The sequence below is a fragment of the Symphodus melops genome (assembly GCF_947650265.1).
Source record: "Symphodus melops genome assembly, chromosome: 18".
NCBI classification, from domain to species: Eukaryota; Metazoa; Chordata; class Actinopteri; order Labriformes; family Labridae; genus Symphodus; species Symphodus melops.
In genome coordinates, this window is record NC_136708.1 from 17611773 (window position 1) to 17635718 (window position 23946).

General features: G+C 39.7%; 3 protein-coding genes across 3 annotated transcripts; all 3 read left to right on the forward strand.

The window, feature by feature from the left end:
* Positions 1–179: 179 nt before the first annotated feature.
* mrps21 (mitochondrial ribosomal protein S21) lies at positions 180–1757 on the forward strand. Its single transcript, XM_079368642.1, has 2 exons — positions 180–323; positions 1207–1757. The coding sequence occupies exons 1-2, from the start codon at positions 241–243 to the stop codon at positions 1385–1387; spliced, it is 264 nt and encodes an 87-aa protein (XP_079224768.1). The 5' UTR covers positions 180–240; the 3' UTR covers positions 1388–1757.
* Positions 1758–5877: 4120 nt separating this feature from the next.
* Positions 5878–11495, forward strand: ciarta (circadian associated repressor of transcription a). Its single transcript, XM_079368350.1, has 6 exons — positions 5878–6110; positions 7243–7587; positions 7694–7769; positions 7888–7966; positions 8082–8235; positions 9215–11495. The coding sequence occupies exons 2-6, from the start codon at positions 7243–7245 to the stop codon at positions 9590–9592; spliced, it is 1032 nt and encodes a 343-aa protein (XP_079224476.1). The 5' UTR covers positions 5878–6110; the 3' UTR covers positions 9593–11495.
* A 763-nt stretch (positions 11496–12258) lies between these two features.
* Positions 12259–23501, forward strand: rprd2a (regulation of nuclear pre-mRNA domain containing 2a). Its single transcript, XM_079368803.1, has 10 exons — positions 12259–12745; positions 16905–17034; positions 17214–17365; positions 17817–17869; positions 17969–18095; positions 18232–18407; positions 18716–19058; positions 20197–20397; positions 20572–20736; positions 20842–23501. The coding sequence occupies exons 1-10, from the start codon at positions 12580–12582 to the stop codon at positions 22557–22559; spliced, it is 3231 nt and encodes a 1076-aa protein (XP_079224929.1). The 5' UTR covers positions 12259–12579; the 3' UTR covers positions 22560–23501.
* Positions 23502–23946: the final 445 nt, after the last annotated feature.

A 23946-nucleotide genomic window follows, 5' to 3' on the forward strand; every position in this document is an offset into this window, starting at 1 on the left:
AAAAAATTGTGTAAAAACAAAAATCTGGACACCAGTCACGGGTTGTGAGGCAGTCATGGACTTTTTATCTTCGATATATTATTATTTTAATAATTAAGGTACTTTAAAACGATACCAAATCTCGACTGAGGGGGGCAGCTATGTGCCGAAAGTATTTTTCTCTGACGGAAATACAAAAGAAGAAGTACAAGCTGTACATGTTTCCGGCCGGACAGTTATTGAGCGGGCACCAGTCTGATCATGGCGAAGCATCTTCGCTTCATCGCAAGAACTGTGATGGTCCAGGACGGCAACGTCGATGCGGCGTACAATACTTTGACCAGGTGAAAATATTTATATGACATAAAACATAACGCATGGTCGTCGTCGCCCAGAAAATGATGAGCTAACTTTAGCTTAATTCACGTTAGCCTTCCGCTCAATGTCACAGAGTTGCGCCTGCGCAGTGTGGCCATAGACGTTACGTCTTTGAGTGTGGTCACATGTTTGTTTTTTATTTTATGGTTTCTGTAGACTAATACAAAGCTGGAACTGTTTGAATTTAGGTTAACTGGATGTCTGTTTTTCCCCACATGGGCTAAGAAATTATTCATACTAATTTACTTATTATGTAAAGTTATTTCCTCATCCCTTTATCTTCTTGTGTTAGTACTTATTTTATTGTAAGTGTAAAGCACAGACTGTAAATACGGTCTAAACCTTCTATAATGTATCTATGGTGTTGATCTTTACCATTTTCTTCTTTGCAGAGTCTCTTAACTGGAGGTTTTTATTCATTGGTGCCAGTGTTTGTTTTCTTACCTTTTTTTTGACGTCATTTTTTGAAAAACCTAAGGTCCTGCATTCTGATTGGTTACTCTTAATTTGGAAAAAACAGACATTTGTGTCCTTTTTAGGGAAGGGTATCGTTATATTGTATTGGTAGCGGTATCACTTATTTATATAACTTATCAGTCGTCTTATATTACTCTTATTTTGGTGCAAAAACACAACATGAGATAGATAGATAGATAGATAGATAGATAGATAGATAGATGGATTGATACTTTATTGATCCCGAGGGAAATTCAAAATACGACTCATGTAAGACATTAAATATATAACTAGAGATCTGACAGAAGTATAGACTAGCAGCTCCTCTGCCTCATTTAGCTTATTTCTTGATAATGGATTTTTGACAGTAACCAATGTTTTAACTACCTGCAGGATTCTAAATCAGGATGGAATTACTGAAACCGTGAAGCATAAGCGCTATTTCGAGAAACCGTGCCGAGAACGACAGCGGAAGAACTTTGAGAACTGCAGGCGGATTTACCACTCGGAAATGGCCAGAAAAATAGCCTTCGTCTCAAGGACAAACAGAGAGGATCCATGGCTCGGCAATTAGGAAAATACATGTCGCGTGATGAAAGAGGGGGATACCAGTTGACTGGTTGAGACCGGGACCAGCAAGTGGAAGAAGCAATCAACATCATGTCACTGTCATAAAGAAATGGATTGGGCAAACTTTGGGAGATGTGGCTTTCATGCTGCTACATTGTTTTACATTCAATGGAAGTAAGTGTATGCCTTTATTGGCATGTCAACGATGGACAATATGTGTTTTGCTGTCTATATGGATGTCAAGAGAAGAGCAGTGCTTCTATTCTAGACAATTCTTGTACTCTTTCATGGTTGTAATTAGCAGGTCTGACATTTTGTGTATGAATATTGCAGATGGAAAAAGCCAATAAATTTATGACAGTATCCAAACCTTACATTTTGAAAAGGTATTTATTATAGGTAAGCCTCTAAACACGTTTTATTTATTTGCAGAACATCCTCTGGTGCTTGATTCATGCTACATTTTGACGAAAGCACAGCACAGGTGTTTTATTTACTACACAGGGACTGTTTGAAAAGATGGATAAGGGGGATGATATTGTTGTGGAATTTTTTCCATTACCAAAGAGTGAAAATAAAGAGTGAGAAGATCTATTAAAAAAAAAGAACCCCAAGATCGATCTGGTCTCAAAATCTGGAACATTTATTCGAAGGCAAAATAAGCGTTCGAAGACCTCTCTCTCTCTCTCACACGGTGAGGAGAGAAAGAGGCCCCGAGAAAAGGCAAACATGAAAACGTATACATTTCCATCGCACTTCCCCATCACGCCACATAGAGCCACTGCCCACCTGGCAGGGCACAATCTATCCCCTAGTGTGAGAACAGAGACTACATGACTATTTACCATCTCCCAAGGCTGAGAAGGAGATGGAGTCCAGTGAGAAAGAGCCTGGGTGACTCTTCCCACATGTACAAATGGTGAGAAACAGAATAAAGGGAATGAAATTATCTAAAACAAAACACCCAATAGGCTGTGCATGTAGTAATCTAAGACATTTCAGATACATTTTATATGACATATGCTATGATACCTTCGTACAACGCATATAGTACACATGGAGTAACATTTTCCATAACAATATGTCCTCTTTAATAGAGGGGGCTCATGTGGTATTCAGACCCAGAGGGGTTAGCAGCAACAACTCTGAATCTGGCTCATTGTGTAATTCTTGCAACATATGAAAAAGTTATATTATAAATGTATTTTGGCATTCACTATGAATTTATAACACAGATCGTCAATTCTAGAAATCTGATTGGCCACCCTAAAATCCTGAACAATTACATTTTGCCTTGTCAGGGACTGGTGTTTGGACTGTGTTACAACAGGCTGCTTAAAGCTTTCTTCTCAATTCACAGCTGTCTATTCCATTTTGGTAGTCCTTTAAAATGTGACTCTGATACATCTGTTTTTTCAGAACTGAAAGAATTATGCAAAGAAGATTTGCATATGCTATTTTAAGGTTTAACTTATACATGGTAGGCTACTATAACGTGTATTTAATACGTTAATATAAGTATTGAGAGTAGATACGAAAACATTTCTATCTCCATTGATCTGGCCACCTCTGCAGATGTCAGTGGCACAGATTGGCCACCCCAGTCAAAAAGAAACTGGCTCCATCACTGGTGTGACCCCAGTTCTGTGTGTGATCGGACAGCCTGTGCATCATCTCGTTTGCGGCACAGAATAAAATGTTCAGCTCTTACAGTGAGCTGGTTGTAAAAGGCATTATTTTCAAGTGATGTCAGGCTGACAACAATTTCACCTCTGCTGGTGATGTGTAAATAAGCCATCTGTATTTAGAATCAGTTCATATTAATCAGGCATTATTGTTATTAGCCTACTATAATCAGGGGTTAAATCGGTTATGAGATGCCACAGGTTCAACCCCCGTTTCCGGCACGTATCCTACGCATCCTGACAGTCTGCTTGTCAGGAAACCGTCTGTGCTGTTTCAAAAGACGAAGAGGAGGGTTTTATTATCTGCTCGAACTCCCTCTTGTGCTCACCAGAGAGGAAGCATTGTGATCATTTACAAGACAGGAGAAACTGTAAAAAAGTGTTGACAGAATTTACGGTCAGTATGAGCGCGTATGAAGATGTGTGCATGCGTCCAACTTCTTTGAAAACAGAAATAGACAAAAGAAATGCACATCTTTCTAAAACAAAAACGATTTGCTCCGTCAACCCCCTCCTCTTTTTGGACTGCCTGTTCGCTGAGATTATGTAATACAGGAGCAGCTCGTGCACTTGGCTACTTGTCTCTTTTAAGATGTCATTCCTTTTGGGAAGATAGTTCAAAACGGACACATTGAATTGAATCCCTCTTTCTTTGCAAATGATACAGTGTTTCAACAAGTAGGTGAAAAAGATGCATCACAATATTGTAATCAATAAAAAAATGAATTTAAACATTTACTTTTTTTAAAAATTTTTACCCTTCTCCAAAAAGTGTCTCGTGATTAAACCTGCTGTTGAACCAGAATTGGCCCGCGGGCCTCAATTTGACCCTCCAGTGGCTGATGCTGTCGTCCACCATTCTGGACACTCCCACAAGCTGGACACGTCTACTGTCAGACCTCCAGCTTCACCACTGGGAGCGTTGAAGTGTGCATTTGCTCACTTTTAAAGTAAATCATCATTCCGACTTGCTGACTCACTGTATGGGAGGTCTCACTGCCCTGTGCCTGTGTAAGGAAAAGGGGAGCAATTATCATCATTTTACACTGAAAGTCACTGACTGTCCTCTGCTTCCAACGGTTTTAACCCAAATAACATGATAACATAATGGCTGCTGCTTTTGCTTTGTTTTAATGAAACAACCTTTCACCTGAATATTTTTTTAAAGTTCAAAGAATGTGCAAAACACATTTTCTCTTTCCACTAAAACGTCTATTTTGGCTATTCCAAAAGATAAAGGAGTAGGGCCTGTGCTTTTTTTTCTAGCTTAAATTGTGGCTTAGGCTATACTTTCTCTAAGAGGCATTATAATAAATACTACAGTAGAACATAAAGGAAGCTTACTTTCAGCGAAGTCAAAGTCCCTTCCCAAAAACTGTCTGTCATGCAGGTTAAATCTTTACAATTGCATAATAGAACCAGCCTAAAGCTGTTTAGGCATTGTTCAAAGATATCTGCAGAGCTGGTATTTTTCCTCTAGTATCCATGGGCCATAAACTGTTGAATTAGTTTCATTGTGATGGCATGTAAAAAAAAAAAAAAAAAAAAGTAGTGCTAATGATAGTTACATTTTAAGACAATACTGTTGTTTGAACTATAATTAGCAGGATGTTTAGTCTTGAAAACGGTATGATAAGCTGCTTGAGACTTCAGTAAAGTTAGAAAGATATTCACAGACTGGCTCCCTCCCTCACACGTTTGGCTGCACGACTTTCTTCTTGTCATGCAAACAACTGATATCAGCTGTTAATGTCACACAATGTGTTTTACTTTACACCATAAAAAACGTACTTTTTGTTTTAATCAGCTCCTTCAGCTTATCATTAGTTGACAAATCCTCCTAAAAACAACAGCATGACATCGCATATATAACAGCTCAACTTTGCAAAGACAGGCTTCAGCGTTAGGCGATCTTATGTAACTGAATAACATATGTCCAAATTCATCTGTAGGCATATGATGACATCTTTCATCATCATAATCTGTATTTTAAAGACTATAACCGCCTTAACATGAATAATAAAGAGACTTGAAGTTCTGGAACAAATACAAAGACAAGCCTCCTTTTGGCTTGATTCACTGAAACCTGACCAAACTTGAGTCACACAGCCATGTGAGTCCTGATTTGTTTAATTATTATTGCTTGGTTCATCATATATAAATAAGGACGGTATTATTACACGATGTCAATGCAACCAGGACGATCATATGACCAAAGGGCTCGACTATGACCGGTGTCTTTAAAAATAGTTAGGTAGTATATTTGTGATATCTTTTTTCTTTTTTTACTGCAAAAGGATATGTTACATTTGTTACAAACTAAAGAATATTCCACTTTAAATCTCCTTTCTATTCATCTCTGTGTTTATATAGCCTATATGGTTTATATAGGTTTCTATTCTCTATTATCAGATAATATTAATACTTTTTTTTGTCGTTGATGATAATAAATGTAATTAAACAGATTGAGAAAAGAAACAGACCAACTCAGCCACGCATAAACATGTCCTCTGAAGTGCTGGCTGATAAAGCTAGACAAATGGATCCTAATTTACATACAAAAAATGTTCTGCACATGCTGCCAGCCCCGTGCTTATCGTCCTGTTCTGCACACACACAGTCACACAGCCTCACAGCCACACCACCTACACGTGCCGATGTTACAGGGGAGGAGGGATCTACGCATTTACGAGCCAATCGGCGACGGGAATGCCGCTGATTGGTCAACGCTTTAAGCCAACGGAAAACGATTGAATGTCCTTCCAGCCAATAGCAGCGCGACAGTGTTTCAACACGTGTAGAGCGAGCTGTGTACTTTCTGAACAGGTTGTACGTAGCTGTGCGTAAACAAGAGCCCAGGCTTTAGAAGAGTCACTGAAGCTGAGCGTGGACTGGATAGCGGACGTCTGCTCACCTGTGTGGTCACAAAGACAGCCGAAAAGCCTCGTTGAAGTCTCTTTTTTGGTTCTACATACTGAAAACGTGCGATACCTGCTATTGTTTTCGTCTCCTTGGTACATTTTATTCTACTTCTTCTAAAAGGTAAAGAACTCCGTCGATTCTCTTTGTCTGTGCGTCAGTTGTTGATGCAACAATTGGCAGTTTTCCAAATCTTGACAGCTATAAATTCAGCTTTTATTATGCTTTATTCTCTGTGGCAACTTTTGGTCAGAATTTCTTGTCTGTTAGGCTATAATAATATATATATTTTATAGTATTTGTGTGTGTGTAGGTTTATTATTTAGTATGACATAACAGAGAACAGTATACTATCGCTGAACGAGTTATATCACTTTATATAATATGCAGTACATATTGTGTTAATAATGTTGTGTATGGAATAACAGTTGTTACAGATACAAATATTGTCATTTTACAGTATGATATAAACATGTTTATATTCGTGGAGGTAATGCATTTTTAAACATTGTAGTCAGAATACTTGCAAATCTAAAGGTGCATAACCTGTAACTTTACATTATTGCTTCAGAAAAAGCTTTCATGAAATCAAGAATAAAAACATTTTTTATGAAGCATCACTGCAATTGGTGCTTTAGGTCATGAAGTTGTCAAAAGTTGTTTTTATGACACATCAAATCATTCAAGATAAGCTACAAACACACCTTAATATTAATTCAAAAAACAGGTAAAGGGTCTGTTATGTATGCTGAGGTAAGAGAAGGTAACAGCGTATGTACACATATCTGTCCTCAGATGACTCATAGGTTTTTCTGTCTGGTCTGTACCAAGCACTCCATGTGCACAAAGGCAGCACACCTACTTTCTGTCATTGCCTGAGCTGACTTGTTGAGGAGGGGGCAAAGCAGGCCTTTGCACTATTCATGTGATCTGTGCTTCAACATCTTCTGAAGAGCAGCAGCACAGAAACATTTGTCGAATCATGGTGACCTTTCAAATTGCACTAAATATTTTCAGAAAAATAAAACACCTCAGGGAACAAAATTAATGTGAATTCTGAATTCGTTGCTTTTTGCATTTAGAAGACACCAGCAAATGTCTCCATCGAATACTTTCATTTTTCTAAATTTTCTTTTAACTCATAACAATGTCATAACCCTTCCTGATTGATTTGGCCCTGTGCCAAATGCTCTACCGCTTACATTTTTAACTTGTGAAATTTTGTTTTGACTTTATTGTCTCTTTGTCTCCATAGATGAACTCACTGAGCTGTTCTTCCAAATGGCCATCCCATGACTCGCTCCCTTCCACCTCAAGCTTTCTCCACAGTGAGAGCGAGCAGACTGAGGATGAAGCTGATGTCTTCTCAGAGGGAGAGGGAGACAGTGTAACAATGAGAAAGTCCCCCTCAGGCGATGAAGAAATCTCCCTGTCTCGAAGATACATTGACTTCCCATCTCATTCAGACCGCCTGAGGTCCAGGAGCGACAAATCCAAACACTGCAGTGACAAAACTGAACTTCCTGGCTCCACGTCGTCTCCAGTTGTTGCCATGTTTGGATCATCAGCGACACCAGGGGACTTGGCCTTCGCGCAGAAAGTGAGCACCCTGAAGTTAATTACTAGATGTTTGTTTTCATACATTTGCCAACAACATTGAAGGTCATTTAAAGTATTAAAACATGTCTTTCTACTTACTTCCTCAGTGTGCAGATCTGCACAGGTTTATCCATCCTTTGCTAGAGCTTCTACATAGACTAAAGGCTGGCAAATTTGACAAAGGTGAGTCATTGAAAAGCTTAAATCTCTTCTTAGGTTTTAGCGCCTCGAGTCCTGTAGTTAATAAAATATGAGTAACATTTTGGCTTCATATTTATTTGTTATTTTTTAATTTTGGCAGGTTTATCCAGTTTCCAGCAGAGTGTTGCCATGGACAGATTACAGAAGATCCTTGGAATACTACAGAGGCCTGAAATGGGGTAAGACCTTCACAAATAGCAAGCCTTGTGTTTCACGCCTGTGGGAAAGGGGATGTTGCGATTAAAAGAAAACTAAAAACACATTTTCCCTCTTCCGTGCTCTTTTTTTCTACAGTGAGAAACACCTCCATAACCTGCTTCAGATAGAGATGATGCTAAAGATTTGGTTCCCTCATGTGGCATTTCGTTCCATACATACACCAATTCAGACCACCACTCCAAGAGTCCTACAGCGCTGGCGCAAAAATCAGCTTCACATTCCTGTTAAGGTGAGCGACCTGCTATATTACTGTTACCATATTTTCTGTGCTTTCAAGCACCCATGTGAAATGGGGATGGTCAATTAAACAGTATTTATAGAGCAACATTCATACAAGGGGATTGGTTAAAAGTGCTAACAAAGAAATCCAGAAACAAAAGAACATAGGGATGCATAGGATGAGATATGTTAAAGTTAGAGTTACTTAAGCCTGATGTTTGATACATGTTTTAAGTCCAGAGGAGTGGAAAGACCCCCCCTAGAAATCTGAATGGACATCCCAGATGTCACCTCAAAAAATAAACTATGATTGGCTATTTACCCTGTCAGAGGCGGGACTTGTGTTCAATCATTAGTTGTTGTTTTTTTAAACCGATGTAGCATATTTATTTTGTTTGTAGTTTAAATTTGAAATAAAAACAGTGCATCTATTTCAATAAACAGATTAATAAGTGAATGCACTCTGTCTTCCATTCAATGAACTATCTGGCAAAGTGTTGGGACAATTTATGGGTTTTTGCAAGTAAGACTGTGCATGAAATTTCAGGCATTTTTTTTAAGTACATGAAATCGTGACTTTGAACATCTTTTTGTCTATTAAAAATGTAAGCTAATGTTTCCATTTCCTTGTGTTATAAAGTAGATATTATTGGTCAGGTCCCAGATGGAAAATAATTGATATTAATTTGTGTGTGTTTGTATGTACGTCACACTTCAGGCCACCCCTGCATAAGTCAGTGCCCTGATTGGGCCACCCCAGTCAAAAAAGTCTCGACACGCCCCTGTTTTGCTGCCACGGCTTCTTTTTTAATTTTAAAAAAAGAATGTGTTTATATAGTTACGGAAAAGCAAGTTAATGTCATAAAAGCCAAAAATCTTATACTGTATAGAAGGGTTACACAAAGCTTGTTTCCAGGAGCGTTAGAGGTTTTGACTTAATACCTTGGTTTGTCATGGTTGTTAATTTTGGTTTTACTTTTCCATTCCAGAAGAGAAAGATGACCTGGTATGACTCTGACTGCTCTGGCGCAGTCCCAAACAAGTACAAGCACCACCGATATGGAAGCTATGGAAGCGGCCAGTCTGTTACTCCACTCAACACCATTTCCACACCCTTACCTGGATTGACTAAAATACTGAAAAGTCCAGCAAGAGATGGAACACACAAACCAGCTGTACGCAGACTTACAGCTGGACACGAGTTTACAGACATTGGCTCTTTAATGAGGCGGTCGTACTTTTGTAGTGAGAGAGAAAGTGAGAATCTGAGAACGCCCAAGATTTTTCTGCACTCCTCTTGTAGCAGTCCAGCAGCACAGGACAGCTCAGTATCTACAAGCAACGTTTCTTTATCTTACTCACCTTAACTGGCCTTAGCTGACTCCCCTAAACACATGGGTGTGCAGCAGCATGCCAGCAAACTGACAGCAGAGGGTGCGCGTGATTGCGTAAGTATAGAGCTATGAAAAGAGTCGGTCTATATTGGCTGCAAGGCATGAGACAGCAGAAGATGAAGAGAAGAAACAAAGTGAGACATTTGTTCATCCCTAAACATCCAGTGTCTGTTTTTCATCACATTGGTTATTGCACTATATTTACAAAAATGTAATGCTTGTCTTTAAGAGTGTCATTTTTTTACACTTTGACCATGTTAAAGGATGTTGAATATACTTAACACATAATGTGTTAAAGCTACTGTGCTCTGTTTTTATTTTTTTTCCACATCATCCCAAACAGTAAAAACAGGATTCAGTTTGTAATGCATGTTTTATGCTTAAAATGACCTGACCTCTTTATATCATCGGTTATATATTTGAACTCTTTGTTTTCTTTTTAACGTGTTTGAAAATTGAAAACTACATGGTGCTCTAACAACGAATAGAGAAAATAATTGGCAGCTTAATATACAGTCAAGTTATTGTTAGAGCCCTTGTACATTTACAAACATGTTTACTCATGAGAACAGACGATTGAAATGAATTCAGTAAGCAGAGCAAAGGCATGCTACAGTTAGAAACAAACACATTTACTTTACTAAGTGTGAAGAGCACCTTACATTAGTGAGTACTTTTTTGTTTAACCACATCTTCCTTTGTATGTGAATGAGAATAGATGCACTTTCACTTAGTTTTCGAAAAAACAAAGTGGTGCACTATAGAATCTGCGAGTATCTTGATAGTTGATGAAAATGGGATGCTTGGCTTGATTTGTCATTTGCCTTCTTAGCTACACGAGTGAACTTGTTTTGAACATAAAGGCTTGAAAGGGTTAGAAATGTAACTTTACATTATGCACATTTCTTTGTTTTGCTTTTTAAATGTATCATGGGTACAATATATTTAATCCTTTGTGGATTGGTAAAGATGTAACTGATCTTTGGATGACATGATGAGGAAACGTTACACATTTGGTCAAATTAATATATTACATTACTACATTATTAAATATCTTTTTAGGAGTATGCATGACAACTCTGGATTTTATTGGAAGACTAGGGCCAACAAAGTCAGTCTATATTGGCTGCAAGCACATTTGCTTTACCAAGTGTGAAGAGCACGAAAAGTAATTTAATCTTATAATCAGGCTTATTGTCACTAAATCTCTAAATGTTGTGTGTCTCTGAGGTTCAGAACGTCTTCTTTGTCCCTTTGAAAATAGATTTCTATCACTGTCATGCTGTTTCAAAATTTCTATCAAAGTGCTTTGCTATTTATAATGACAAAAACGACATCATGGAGATTTGGTTTACAGATCATTTTTGCTTCTGAACACGTTTCATTTTTAATGACATTCGTACCATAATGTCAGTCTTTAAAATCCAATATCATTCATATTGAATGGTCTTTTATTTCTGGTTTGTCACCAGTCAGCCTTACATGATCTTTAAAAACAAGTACAATACTTCACCAACTGGTAAAATCATCTCACCATGTCATATCAAACCAAATGTGCCATTGTGTAGATTCTCTTTGGCCACACCATTAGTTATTTTTTTATGGGCCCTGAGATGTGTTAATTAATATTAAGATAAGGAACAACGGTGTGGTTTAGTGTTGTTTCTGTGTATGATATGCAGAATCATATAGTAGGTTTTGTAAAATACAAAAACAAGGTGAAAGTTGAGAAAATGTATCGTACATTTGAGTTTTTATTATAAAGTTTCTTTTATTTAAAACATTCTTTCTTTTGGATAAATTGTTGTCATTATTGGTTTTTGCCTGATAAAGCACATTTTTTATGGATTAAAAAATATGAGAACAGCTGATATGATTTATGTTTCTTGATTTCTGCTGAAAAACACTCCAAGTCCAAATTCATCTATAGTAGGCTTGTTTATTTTATTTTTTATTTTATCTGCCTTTAACTTAAAGGGTCTGTTTATCCATCTGTTACTGACTCAAGATATTTTATCCCAATAGCATCGGCTGAGGCTTTTATTTCCCAGTCATTATGGCTTAAAGCAGTTCTATGATGCATTATTTGAGTTTAATGATGCAAACTGTGCACACTTAGGTTATCATTTACTTTTTACTGTTAAAGTGTAATTATTTTTGGGGAGCACATCCTCCATGAGACAATAAGTACAATTTTGGAAGAATACCATGCACCTCTTTCCTCACACTCCAGAGCAGTTTTGGGGTTTGGTGGTTTGGGGTTTGGTGCTCAAGGGTCCCCTGGCAGTGCTCAGGAAGTGGACTGGCACCTCTTCAGCTACCAAACCAAATTCCTTGTAAATATAATGCACTTGGCAATAAGACCGATTCTGATTCTGAAAAATTCCCTAAAGCATTAACTACTACAATGACATATCATGAATCAGTATCAATGTTTCTACCTTTTTAGATTAGTTAGAATAAAACAGCTGTGCTCTATGTGTGTCTAAGTGGTTGACATCGTTTCTCTTTTCAAATGTATAGTTATACTGTATTTCCTACACTGCTCCACTTATTGAACCAGAAACAGTCTCCCCTGCGTTTCCTGCAGCAGGTGGTCTTTGATAATTGTCAAAACCTTCCGTGACGTTAGGGGGCGCTCGAGCCACTTTGAGGTTACGGAAGTGCGCCTTCATCGCGGCAACAAGCAGCGAGTAAACAGACCCGCAGACGTCGCTAGGCGCCGAGTTTCAGCCTTGAATGCTACATGATTTTTACCATTTAGTGCGACTCCGGAGTTCACGTTAACTACTATATAGACGTAGAAAGTGTTCAAATAAGCTAAGCTAACATTTTTTAACCTTACAATGGCAGCTGAACGGCTGCTGCTATCTGTGCTACATGCTAAGCTAAGTGCTAGCAGCGGTTAACTTCAGTTATTCTTCGGGGATGAGAGAGCGCAGCGCGAGCTCCTTTCGGACATGGCTGCAGGAGCTTCCGGTGGCTCGTTCGAGTCCACCGTGGACAAGAGGTTTAGATCTGTCACCAACACGATGGACTCAATTCAAGGACTGTCAACGTGGTGCATCGACAACAAGAAGTACCACAGCCTGATCGTGAGACACTGGATCAAGTGTTTGAAGAAATGTGAGTAGCTCTGTCTGAACTCTGAAGCACGTGATGTATAATAATAATAATAATAATAATAATAATAATAATAATACATCTTATTCATGGGCGCCTTTCAAAAAAAAACCAAGGACACCTTACAAGCAGGGTTAAAAAAACATTCCCCTTTGTAAAGTTTTTTGTTGTCCCAGTCCGATTTCCCATTAGGGTTATTTGTATTTTGGCTTTTTGATTATTGCACACATGTTTAGGAAACTTATACACTACCCTTAAGCATGGTACCAACTTGCCGAAGGGCTCTTTGTTCAGATTTGACTTCTTTATTATTGTTGTTATATATTATGCATCACTACTGTGTTTTCATTAATATGGTTAAGTCAAAGGTAATGGATCTGGCAGTATGAAACTACACGTCGGTGTTCTGAATGTCCATGCAAACTTTATTTAGTGATGTTTGGTTCACACTGGGTGTTTGATGGAAATAGAAGTCAAAGCACTGTTTTCTTTGTCCCCAAACAAGTTGTTCTTTTTATTGTATTACTTGTACGACTTTTTAGGATGTTCAACAAATAGTAAAGATATGACTCACAATTGAAATACAAGTTAAGTTGCTCTGTTCTAGTTTATGTTGTAATGTTGGGTGTTAACAGTGAAGGTCAATTCTTCTTCTTTTTTTTTAAAAGGAGTTTTGATTTCAGGTCTGTTCATCAGAAAGAAAGTCAACCTGATATCATATTCTCCCTTTACAGTCTCTCACTGCTTCATTGATTGACTTGAAAATCCATGAATCCATCATTTTTGATTTGAGCCCGAAAAGGAACTTTAAGACCATTTTCCTCATTATGCAGAAATACAGCATTAAAAACGAACAAGCAGCAGAGTTGCTTTAGATTGACTTTGTACCTTCAATCTCAGTTAAAACTTTTTTTTTAAATGATAGAGAATGGCATTGGTGATATCATTGTTTTTATTAACCTATAAAAACATTTCTGTAAAGTTAAGACAATAGAAAAAATACTGTGCCTACTAATATATCTTTAAATAAAAAAAATGTCCACGTTATTTCCAAACCCGAGCTCACGACCTTGTGTGACATTCACATGAGCTTGAGTTAGTCTTTGTTTTTGTGCAGTTGTTTGCCTTTGTGTTGTAACTCTGTGTTCGAGAGGAAGGTGAGAGTAAAGTTTGCCTCTGTTTCTGTTTCTTTCTGTCACTGCTCTGTGTGGACATGAAAACAGACCTGTGCTTCTCTGTCGTCTTTCGCAGAGCGCCGTCTTTTTCTTCGATGTTGTGCACGTTTTACCTTGGTTACAGAGCTGTTGAGTTTATTTGTTGACTGAGACATCATTAGGTAAGCCTTTGCCTAAAGGTCTGACTCGTGACTTGAAAATGTTAGTTTACTGTTAGGATGTCGCAAAGTTCCTGACCCCTGACATTTCTGAGGCCGAGACCACGAGTAATCATTGTAGTCGTTGAGGAATTCACTGCAGAGTGGTCAAGGTAAACAAAAAAGGGACAATAACTTTTTGTTTTATCAGCACCTTTATTTTATAAATCTATAATACATTTTAAGAGAAATGTGTCATTAATTGTTAATCAAACATGGTGATAATTTTTAAAGGTGTTTTTTTCTATTAAAAAACGATTCTAAAATGAGTTGTTTTCAGTTGCTCAAAATGTGTAAACATATTTCTTTTTTCTCTGTAATTCAAACATCTATTTTCTAGAGAAACATAATTCCTGTTAAGACATTCCCTCTGTCTCTGTGATTTATCTCTATGGTTTGACGACAAAGTTATTATGAGAAAGTTTGGGACTGTTATCAGTAATGATCATAATAATAACAATCTTTAGCACTTTTCAGCACAGGTGACAATAAAAACTAACAAGCAGCACAGTAGCCCAGTGGTTAGTGTACGGATGATGTAGTCCTCCAAGCAGGTGGCCCGGGTTTGAATCCAACCTGTGGTCATGTCATTATTCTTTCACTCCATGATTTCTGACTCTATCCACAAACCTATCAAAATAAAAGTATAAGTCCCCAAAATAAACGTAAAAAAGGAGTGAAAGAAAACGTTTATTTGGCGTGATCTTATAGCCTTGATCAATGGTGTACATTGTTTTTACAATAACTATATCTCTGGTATTTTAATAGACTATAATTTAATGGAATAATTTCTACGTTTGATTGTTTCCTACTGTATTCACTTTTCTTTATTAGTTTTTGTTTTACTGTCTTTACTGTTTGAGTTTTTTAGAGTTTTATCTTTTGTCTGCACGTTGGGATTTTTATGAAAGAAAATTGAATTAAAAGAAACTTTATTTGTAATAAAGTGGAGTTTGAGTTAAAAGCAAACAGACAACAAGAATCACAGATTAAAAAAACAAACAAGTTCAAATCCTAGGAGGAAACGTTTTTAGTGAGAAGAGAGTGTGATCTTCTCAGCCAGGTTTTTTTTTTGGCCTAACTGAAGAGGTCTTTGTTTTTAATGAGTGAATATCCATCAAGCATCTTTCAGGTGTTGGTTTTTAAATAAATCCAAATTACTGATGAACTCATTTTCTTCCATTACTTCTCATTCTTAAAGCTTTCTTTATCATGTCAAGCAGTGCTGTCACGACTTTTTTTTTAAATGTAAGATCAACTCCTTGTTCTTTTAGCACGCGCACATGTTTTCATGACTTCCAAGGTCGGCTGGTTGATTTTGCTGTGACTGGCTGTGTGAAAGTGTTTATCAGATCTCAGAGGCGGCCAGGCCTCACTTTTGTCGGCCTCTTTTCTGTTTGTGATGTTCAGCTCAAATATTGTTTTCCTATCAAACCAGTTTTGTTTTTTAAAAAAGAAATCACAAACTGAAACAACAAAACATAAATTCAACACACAAACAAAGCCATCGGTTTGCCTTGTAGTAACATGACAGTGGTCTCTGAAGTGATCTCATTGGGGCCCGTGGACTTCCTTTTATTGGTTTACCCGTTTGTAAAGCAACCTTCCAGAGAGCTCTTTGTTTTGTTGATATGTTTGTTCATCTGGTTCGAGGCGCGTCTTCTTCCATCAGCTGGAGGATTTAAAGAAGTCAGTGGAAACTTTTCCTCCGCTGGGCTCTCTTTCCTAAGTTGAGGTTATACAGCTGTGTTGTGTGTGTTCTGAAGATATGTCGAGTTACACTTCGCTGCCTATTAAAACACTTCTAACTCCTTAACATATTTGTATTCATATGTGAATGTATTATTACTATATTTCTACCACTCTTCTATTGGTCCACCTGTTGACGGTTTTAATTCTTCTGATATATTTCTGTTTTTCACTGTGTAAATACTAACGTTAAATATTTGTTATTTTGGGATGCTTATTACACTTTATAACACTGAAAGTACTGTGGAGAGTTCGGGGTGGATCTTTGTTTTGTTTATTTATTCTTTAATATGATATTGGCATCATGAATTTGAAAATATTTAAGTCTGATATTAACACTAACATTGATTTAGTATCCATGAACATTAGTATCAAAAGTATTTAAATGAAATACTACCGATGAAAGTTCTCTGTTGTTGTCATAAGAAAGAGTAAATGTGACTGTCTTGATGTTCATGTTGCGTAGTCTGATGTTTCATCCACTGAACACACGAACAGTCAGGTCAGATTTCCCTTTAAATGTTCTTGTTACACTGGTCAGACGTTCGGGTGTTTAATAAAGTGAATTCTTTTCTACAGACGCTCGACTAGTATCCCAACAACAATCATGTTTGTGGCTGAATTCAATCATTGCTGTGTTACCAGATGAACAAATATAAACCCTGAACTGAGGACGTCAAAAAGTTCCACACTTGGAGACGTTGGATACCATATTTTGTAACAATACGATGGCCTTTATTTTAACAATCGCTCCTATTGAAAAGTACCAACCCTTTGATAGACTTTGGATCTTCAGTCATAATGACTGTACATATATATATAGAAATATAGAAATTGTCCTCTGTGATGGGTTGGACTGAACAATTTGTGACTATGATTTGGAATCAGGTCTCCATATCATTGGATTTGATCTAGAATCATTTTGAGGTGTAAAATCTGGTGTGACTCGCCCTGACCAAACTGTTGAAACCACTGAAGCTTTCTCCTTTTGAAATGGAGCCAACAGAGTCTAACATGAGCTGTCTCTGTCTCCTCCTCCAGCTGACCCCTCTCAGAGGCTCAATCTGATCTACCTGGCAAACGATGTCATTCAGAACTGTAAAAGGAAAAACGCCATCGTTTATCGCACCGCATTTGCTGAGGTGCTTCGGGACGCCTTCTTGCTTGTCAAGTAAGTATTTAGATGTGTTTGTATGTTTACTAAAAAACTGGAGATAATTTTAGTTTGACTTTTCTGTCCCCCTTCTCTTCTGGCCTTATTCATTCCTCTAACGTTTCAATAAGCTGATGTCATGACAACCCAAATGTAAATAACTCCTCCTGCTGTGTCATCCTCTCTCCTTTCTCCAGCTATGAAGGTGACCCTAAGGTGATTAAGTCAGTGGAGAGGATACTGTCTATCTGGGAAGAGAGGGGGGTGTATTCGGGGACGCTCATCACCGAGCTGAGGAGTAGTTTAGTCAAAGAAGAGTCTCCTCCTGAGACCCCCGTGGAGCAGAAAAGTAAGTGTATTAACTCTTTTCATTCCTCGCTGGCCTTTTGACATTTTTATGAACACACAGGAGAGCAGACTTTGTTTGCTGTCTGAGCAAGGTGAAATTGAATATCAGCTTTGTTTTTTGCTGTCCTTTCTGAGGACATGAGAGTTGAAGTGAATTGACCTCAGTGGGCTTTTTTTTTTTTTTTTAATGGATGAATAGAAATAATATTTAATTGATCAAGAACCAAGCAATCAATAACTCATAAAAATGAATATTTTACATTTTTATACTTTCTTAAAACACAAACTTGATGCTAATGTTTAGTCTGTTGTTGGTTTCTTTGCTACTATTATAAATGTTTAACCAATGTTTCCTTCTTTATAAAGTCCTACATGTAATAGTAATACTGAATGCTGTGTGTGTTGATGTGAACCATATTCATGTATATTATGTTTATTCTTATATTTTAAAGCTCCAGTTGAATCAAAAGCAGACCTACGATCCAAAGTTGTTGCTGAGTTTGTGGTAAGCCGAGCTGATCTCTACAGATCTTTTCTATAGTATCGTGCGAGGCTGATTTTCATATGTGCCTGACACTGGGGCTGACTGCTCTCTCTGCTTTAGCCCCAGGCACTCCTCGACCAGCTGTCCAAGTACAAGAGATCTGTGGAGGATGTCGACCTGAGAGAGAAACAGCTGGCAGCTATGAGGGTTGACATCTGCAGTACTGAGGCCCTCAGAAAGCTCAAAGGTGCCTTCTGATGTCATGTTTGGGCTGTCTGTCCCAGCGCAACGCGCACATCTTCCTTGGCTTCAACATCAGCGTCGTGCTTTCTCTTTCTCGCGTTGCCTCTAAAGTCAGCCTTTCATGATTGTTTTTCTCGCAGACAAAGCCGGAGGAAAGAAGTTCTCCAAGGACTTTGAGGAGGGAAGTGCGCAACTGCAGGAGTTTGTAAAGTTCCTTGAGAAAGAGAGTCAAACAGGTCCTCCTCTCTTAGAGGCTCTCAACAACGCCGATATCTTCTACGAGATGCAGTACAAGGAGGTCAAGATTGTTGCTAATGTAAGTCCACTTCTTAGTGTGCCCACAACATGCAGAGAAGCTCTTTGATAGGGTGGAGTAGACATCTGTGCTTCATTGTCATCTGTGCATTCAAGATAGTTTCCTTAGTTTTAAGACGTTAGTGTAAACTTTGAAATGGAGTGCAAACCTAATATTCAAATGCATATTATACATACATGAAACATATTAATGGGGAAATATCAGTGAAGAGCAGCTGTGTTGTTGATTTAATTTCACACTGTCCATGAAAGCATTTTTATTAAGTTTGAATCCTGATGTTCTGATACATGAGTTTCTCTCCTCTACAGGCCTACCAGACGTTTGCAAACCGAGTGTCCCACCTGAAGCGTAAGCTGGACGCCCTGAAGGCCAACTTACCGGACCTGGACGACTCCCCAATCCCTTCGCCCTCCGCAGACGCCCCATCTCCAACGGGCTCAGAATCCCCTTTTCATGGCATGGAGCTGGCTGAGCCCGATCCAGATCTCGATGGCTCTGCTATGGACGACGAGGCGGAGCCACCAGCCCCGAGCCCCCTGTCCTCACCCGGAGGATCCCCCAGGCAGATGGTGACCGTCGGGGAGAGTGACAAACTGGAAGTGGAGGATATGGAGCTCTCTGAGGAAGAAATGGAGAGCGGAGGGATTATAGGTGAGAGTTCTGTTTGTGGTTATTTCTTCTGATGCCCGGCATCAAATTTAGGCAGAAACGTCAAAAAATTATGTAATTTAGAAATGCCACCAAAAATGAAATGCACAAAGGCAAAGAATCGTGCACAGAATCTCTCCTACCACAGCGTTCATATGTCACCCACCCAAGACCATCCAAGCATTTCTTCCTATCTTATGCCATCCAATTTTGGAACCACTCCACCCACGTATTCATCAAATTAAAATTAGATGCATCTTCTTAACAGCCAAATATCTGCCAGTTTACAGATTTTATTTTTATTTTTTGGACACTTTTGGTTACAGCAGAATCTGTTCGATATCTTTCTTCACACTGATCAGAAAAATATTACCCTTTTCTCAGCCTTTACATGAACTTTTATGCTTAAAAAAAAGTCTAAAGATCTTTTTTTTTTTTTACTCATATATTAAACAGTACGTAGCTGAGACTGGACACCAGGCTGATTGTTTTGGGCAGTTTATATATATATATATACTCCAGACAAGTGAAGGGATAGTTAATTTAGTTGAAGTGGGGTTGTCTAAGGCCAGTAGTTACTGAACCACCTTCAGTAGATGCTGGCATGGAAGCTAGGTAATACATCCCTGCAGACAGGACCGCAAGTACCTCGCAATGTAGCTCAACAAGTACCTCATGCAACCCCACTTCCAAAGAAATAAACAGAACTACCTCTTTAATAGAGGAAAGAAGCATCAGAGTCTTAGTTACTTTAATTAAACAGCATGCATTATATCTTAAGCCAATATCTGACTTTTTGTCAGTTTGAAAACATAAGCATCTGATAAAGCTTTTTATTGAAACTCTTTTTGAATGTTTCTGGGAAGAGAAAGATTTTTTTCCTACGTGTAATCTGCATAATTTAGTGTTTCACAGAAAGCTTGATCGACTGTGTCACTGTTTTTGGCAGCATATTCCCCTCCATTCATTTTACTGTCTTCACCGGTCCCATAAATAATCTGCTTGTAGGAAAAACAAGGGCGACATTAATTCTGTTGTATAACATGGAATATGAAATCACCTAATTCGTCTTGTTTTATTACATAAAGGGCTAAACTGAAAGCGTCCACATTGTCTTTCTCGTTCGTGTTATTCTTCTCAGTTGAGGAGCAGACTGAGCACCCAATGCACCCAGAGGTGCGTATTCCGGTCCCTGTGAAAACAGAGCCATCAGTTGTAACAGAGCCGTCCGTCTCACAGGCCACGCCTCCTGTAGTTGCTTCCACAGCGGCCTTGGAAAGTGTTGACCTGGGTAAAATCGGCTCCATCCTCAACAGTTTAAGCTCGGTCATGAAGAGCTCAGGTGAGTGATTTTTGCAACGTTTTCTAATAACATTTGACTCATTGTTCCACATACTTCCACAAACAGGGACTTCAGCTCCCAGCATCCTCCTGTAAAGTACTTTATGCTTACAGAACACTTGATAGGTTTTGGTTTCTTATTATAAGATGTGATTTATCCTTGTTTGTTTCACAGGACCATCAGTGGAAAGTCCTCCCGCAGCAGTGAAGAGCACACCTGCTGCCTTCGTGGCTCCCCAGGAGGCCAGTTCACTTGTAAACCTCCTCTCCAAGGTGGATGTTAGCCCTGCTGATATCCTCGGTGCTCTCGCAAAAGTGCAGGGCAAAAGCAGCCGTGAGGGTGAGAATAAGGATTTTGGAAACCTTTTATGAAAATAATATCTGTTACAAATCGCATGTTTATTGATTTTTTTATTGATTTTTCCCCCCCCCTTTTTTTATTTAGGGATCACTTCAGTTCTGAGCAGCCCGGCTGCAAATGTCTCCTCAGACTCCTCCAGTACAGGCAAGATTCTTCCCTCCCCCTCTCCCTCATCCACATCTAAATCAGCAGCAGCCTCTCAGAGCCCGTCTCTCTACCCTGTTGCATCCATGCCTTCTTCACTCAGCTCCACTGTACAGCAGAGCACAAGCTCCCAAGTGACCCCTCAGGCTGCAAACCCAGCCTCTGCCCTTGTCCAGGCTCTCCACAGAGATATGGACTTAATCACAGAGCCAGAACTGTCCTCTTCTTCTCAGAGTTTAGAGTCTAAAATCCACAGCTTTCTTAAGGGGAACTCTGCTTTCAGTGCATTTGACCTGGGGCTTCCTTCACAGCCAGTGCAGGGAGGGGACAACCTCAGCCCAGCACCTGGGCCAGACACCCAGGAGGGGACTCCAGTGCGTGACGAGGGCGGAGGCACTCCAACTCAAGATGAAATCATGGACAAGCCTGTGACGGCGCCGTTCTCTTCCGGCACAAATCAATCATCATCTGTTGGAGAAACTTTTGAAACGGCTTCCACTGTGTACCAGAACAGCAGTCAGCAGAACCCCAACCCTCCACAACAGCAGGCTCACCTGCAGCCAGGTTTGGCTCAGAATGGACAGGTCTACCAGCCATACCAATATGGCAAACAAGAGTTGTCAGAGCATGGGATTACTGCACCGATTGCACATTACCAGCAGATTTCTGCACAAACAGGAGGATCAATGACTGGAGAAAGAGCCCCAGGCGGTGCCAGCAGCACACAGACAGTCGATGGCTTTCAGGGGGGACATGATAGGAGTTGGTATGGGGACATTTACCCCAAGGGACTCTCTCAACAACCCGGAGGCTACAATCTTGCAATGCCTGGAGAGAACCAGACATCGTCACTCTATCCCTACCAAGCAGGGGAAATTCAGAAACCCCCAGAAGTCCAGCAGGGTTCAGCTACATCCTGTGGTTTCTTCACAAACCCCCTCCCTCCTGTCCCAAACCTCGCTCTTATTCCTCATCGCCTTGACAACTCTAGTGCAGCAACAAACAGCTCAATGGTTCCCATGGAGCAGCAGCGGATGCCCCTCCCAGGACCAGAGATGATCCGACCCAGGGTAGACAGTGTCATCAGTGGGATGGTGGTCCACGACCATCAACACAAATCCCTGTTTCATCCAGATGATCCACAATATGATCGAGATCATCCTCGCCCTCCTCACCCGCAGGATTTACGTCCCCACCCTGACGAGCTGCGCTACCACGAGGAGCCTTGCTACCAAGAAGCTCCTTTCTTTCAAGAAGACCCTTACCACCACCCAGAAGATCCGTATTACAGGCCAGGCAGCCCGCCGCGCCACTACCCAAGAGTCCGAGGCCGCCTCACTCCCCCTCTCTCCCCCTCAGAGGATCCGTACTACGCCCAAGAATACCAGCACCACAAACCCCCACCTCCCCACTACACTCCGAGAAGACCTCCTCCACCGCATCATCTCGAGATCCGTCATCCCGGTCTGCACCCTCCACATCGGCCTCCCCACCCAGCACACCATCCTCGCCCCAGAGGCCCGCCACGCCCACCATTTCCTGGATTCCAAGGTGGCCCCGATCCCAGGTTAAGAGGGAAGCGTCCGGGTCCAAGGGGAGGGGGCCCAGCTGGTCCAATGTTCCTCCCAAAAAGACCCTTTCTGCCCCCGAGGTACTGACAGGACTCGCAGCTTTGAGCTATACAAGTCACTGTGGACATCAGGAAGGCAGGGAGGGGAAGCCTGTGTCCAATTGATGCCACTGAATCTGGAATGGAAAGAGGGGGAGTAACTGAGGTGGGCCTCGGCAGACAGTTTATACTGAGCAATGAAATCAGAAACTACCAGAAGAAAAATGGCGAAGAATAAAGGATGTTGAGAAAATTGAGGAACACGACAGACAAGACGTGGAGAGGTTAAAGACACCGGAGGTTCTGAGAGAGCAGCTGAGCCGAAGACAGAAGATGAAAGAAAATAAGAGGTGGATATATATATATATAATTCACTTTTCGTGTTATTTGCTCGAGTGTGAAGCATTGCATTAAATAATTTGATGAGATTCAGTTCGACACAGGTCAAAGTGCTTGTGTGCATGAGGTCAAAGTTTAAGTCATTATGTCCGAGAATTTGACTTGGAAGATTATTTTTGCTAAGAGTAACAAAAGAATGTAGTCTAGCCAACCTTTCTGCTGTTATTTAGTTTCTCCGTGAGCAGTTTTTACTGCTTTTCTTCCATATCAGCAGGACCTCAGTAACTCCTGCTAAAACATTGATTTGCTTTCTCCCTTTGAGCAGGAAGAACAGAGTGTATGTCATAGAGTTTATGTTCCGAGGTAGCATATTTTATGGTAATTAATTTTTCGTTGTTCCAACTCCGAATGTTCTATATGTGAAGCGAAGCTCTCTGTTAGTGCGCAGTATTCCTCCGGCGATAGTTTTCCGTCTCGTTAAGTTCCTTGAAGCAGAGCGGCTCAATTGAAAAAGAAGGAAGAGGCGTTGAGAGTCATTTTTTTTCAGCCTCCCAACACCGCCGCAGAAGAAGTGCATTTTTTGGAGGGGATGAAGAAACTCGTCTTCAGTTTCGTTTTACTTGTACTGTCTAATAAAATCTGAGTTCTAAAATGTGTGTGTTGTTTTTCCTCTTTCCTCTGATCACGTGGACATGAGCACAAACGCCCTAAACAGTTAGTGATTGTCCGTGCGTCACATCTCAGTGTGCCTCAACTAAAACATTCTTGTATGTCCAAATAGTTCTGCTTTGTTTCATCACAAAACTTAATGTATGTTACAGAATTGAACCTTTCTATGAAGGACAACAGTTACCCATTTTGATATGCAAAAAGTGATTTAGTTGAAAGGAATCTCCTGTTCAGTTTACTTTAAAAGTCTTGAATAGTTGTTACAGTGCAAAATCCATTCTGTTAAATTCTGTAGGGTCTCACAAGTCTCTGAAAAGATTTCAAAAGTGTAGATTGCACTCTAGCCTGTGTGGACTTTATGTTCTGACGTGTCACTGTATTGTTTGATTTGTCATTTATTATGTCGTAGATTTCCATCGGTTTCCACA

Bases quoted from the DNA above. Each gene is read 5' to 3' on its own strand.
- mrps21 (XM_079368642.1), top strand. From the start codon at position 241: ATGGCGAAGCATCTTCGCTTCATCGCAAGAACTGTGATGGTCCAGGAC. The intron at 324-1,206 runs GTGAAAATATTT...AACTACCTGCAG, and splicing joins GCGTACAATACTTTGACCAG to GATTCTAAATCAGGATGGAA.
- ciarta (XM_079368350.1), top strand. From the start codon at position 7,243: ATGAACTCACTGAGCTGTTCTTCCAAATGGCCATCCCATGACTCGCTC. The intron at 7,588-7,693 runs GTGAGCACCCTG...TTACTTCCTCAG, and splicing joins ACTTGGCCTTCGCGCAGAAA to TGTGCAGATCTGCACAGGTT. The intron at 8,236-9,214 runs GTGAGCGACCTG...TTTCCATTCCAG, and splicing joins AGCTTCACATTCCTGTTAAG to AAGAGAAAGATGACCTGGTA.
- rprd2a (XM_079368803.1), top strand. From the start codon at position 12,580: ATGGCTGCAGGAGCTTCCGGTGGCTCGTTCGAGTCCACCGTGGACAAG. The intron at 19,059-20,196 runs GTGAGAGTTCTG...TATTCTTCTCAG, and splicing joins GGAGAGCGGAGGGATTATAG to TTGAGGAGCAGACTGAGCAC. The intron at 20,398-20,571 runs GTGAGTGATTTT...TTTGTTTCACAG, and splicing joins CTCGGTCATGAAGAGCTCAG to GACCATCAGTGGAAAGTCCT.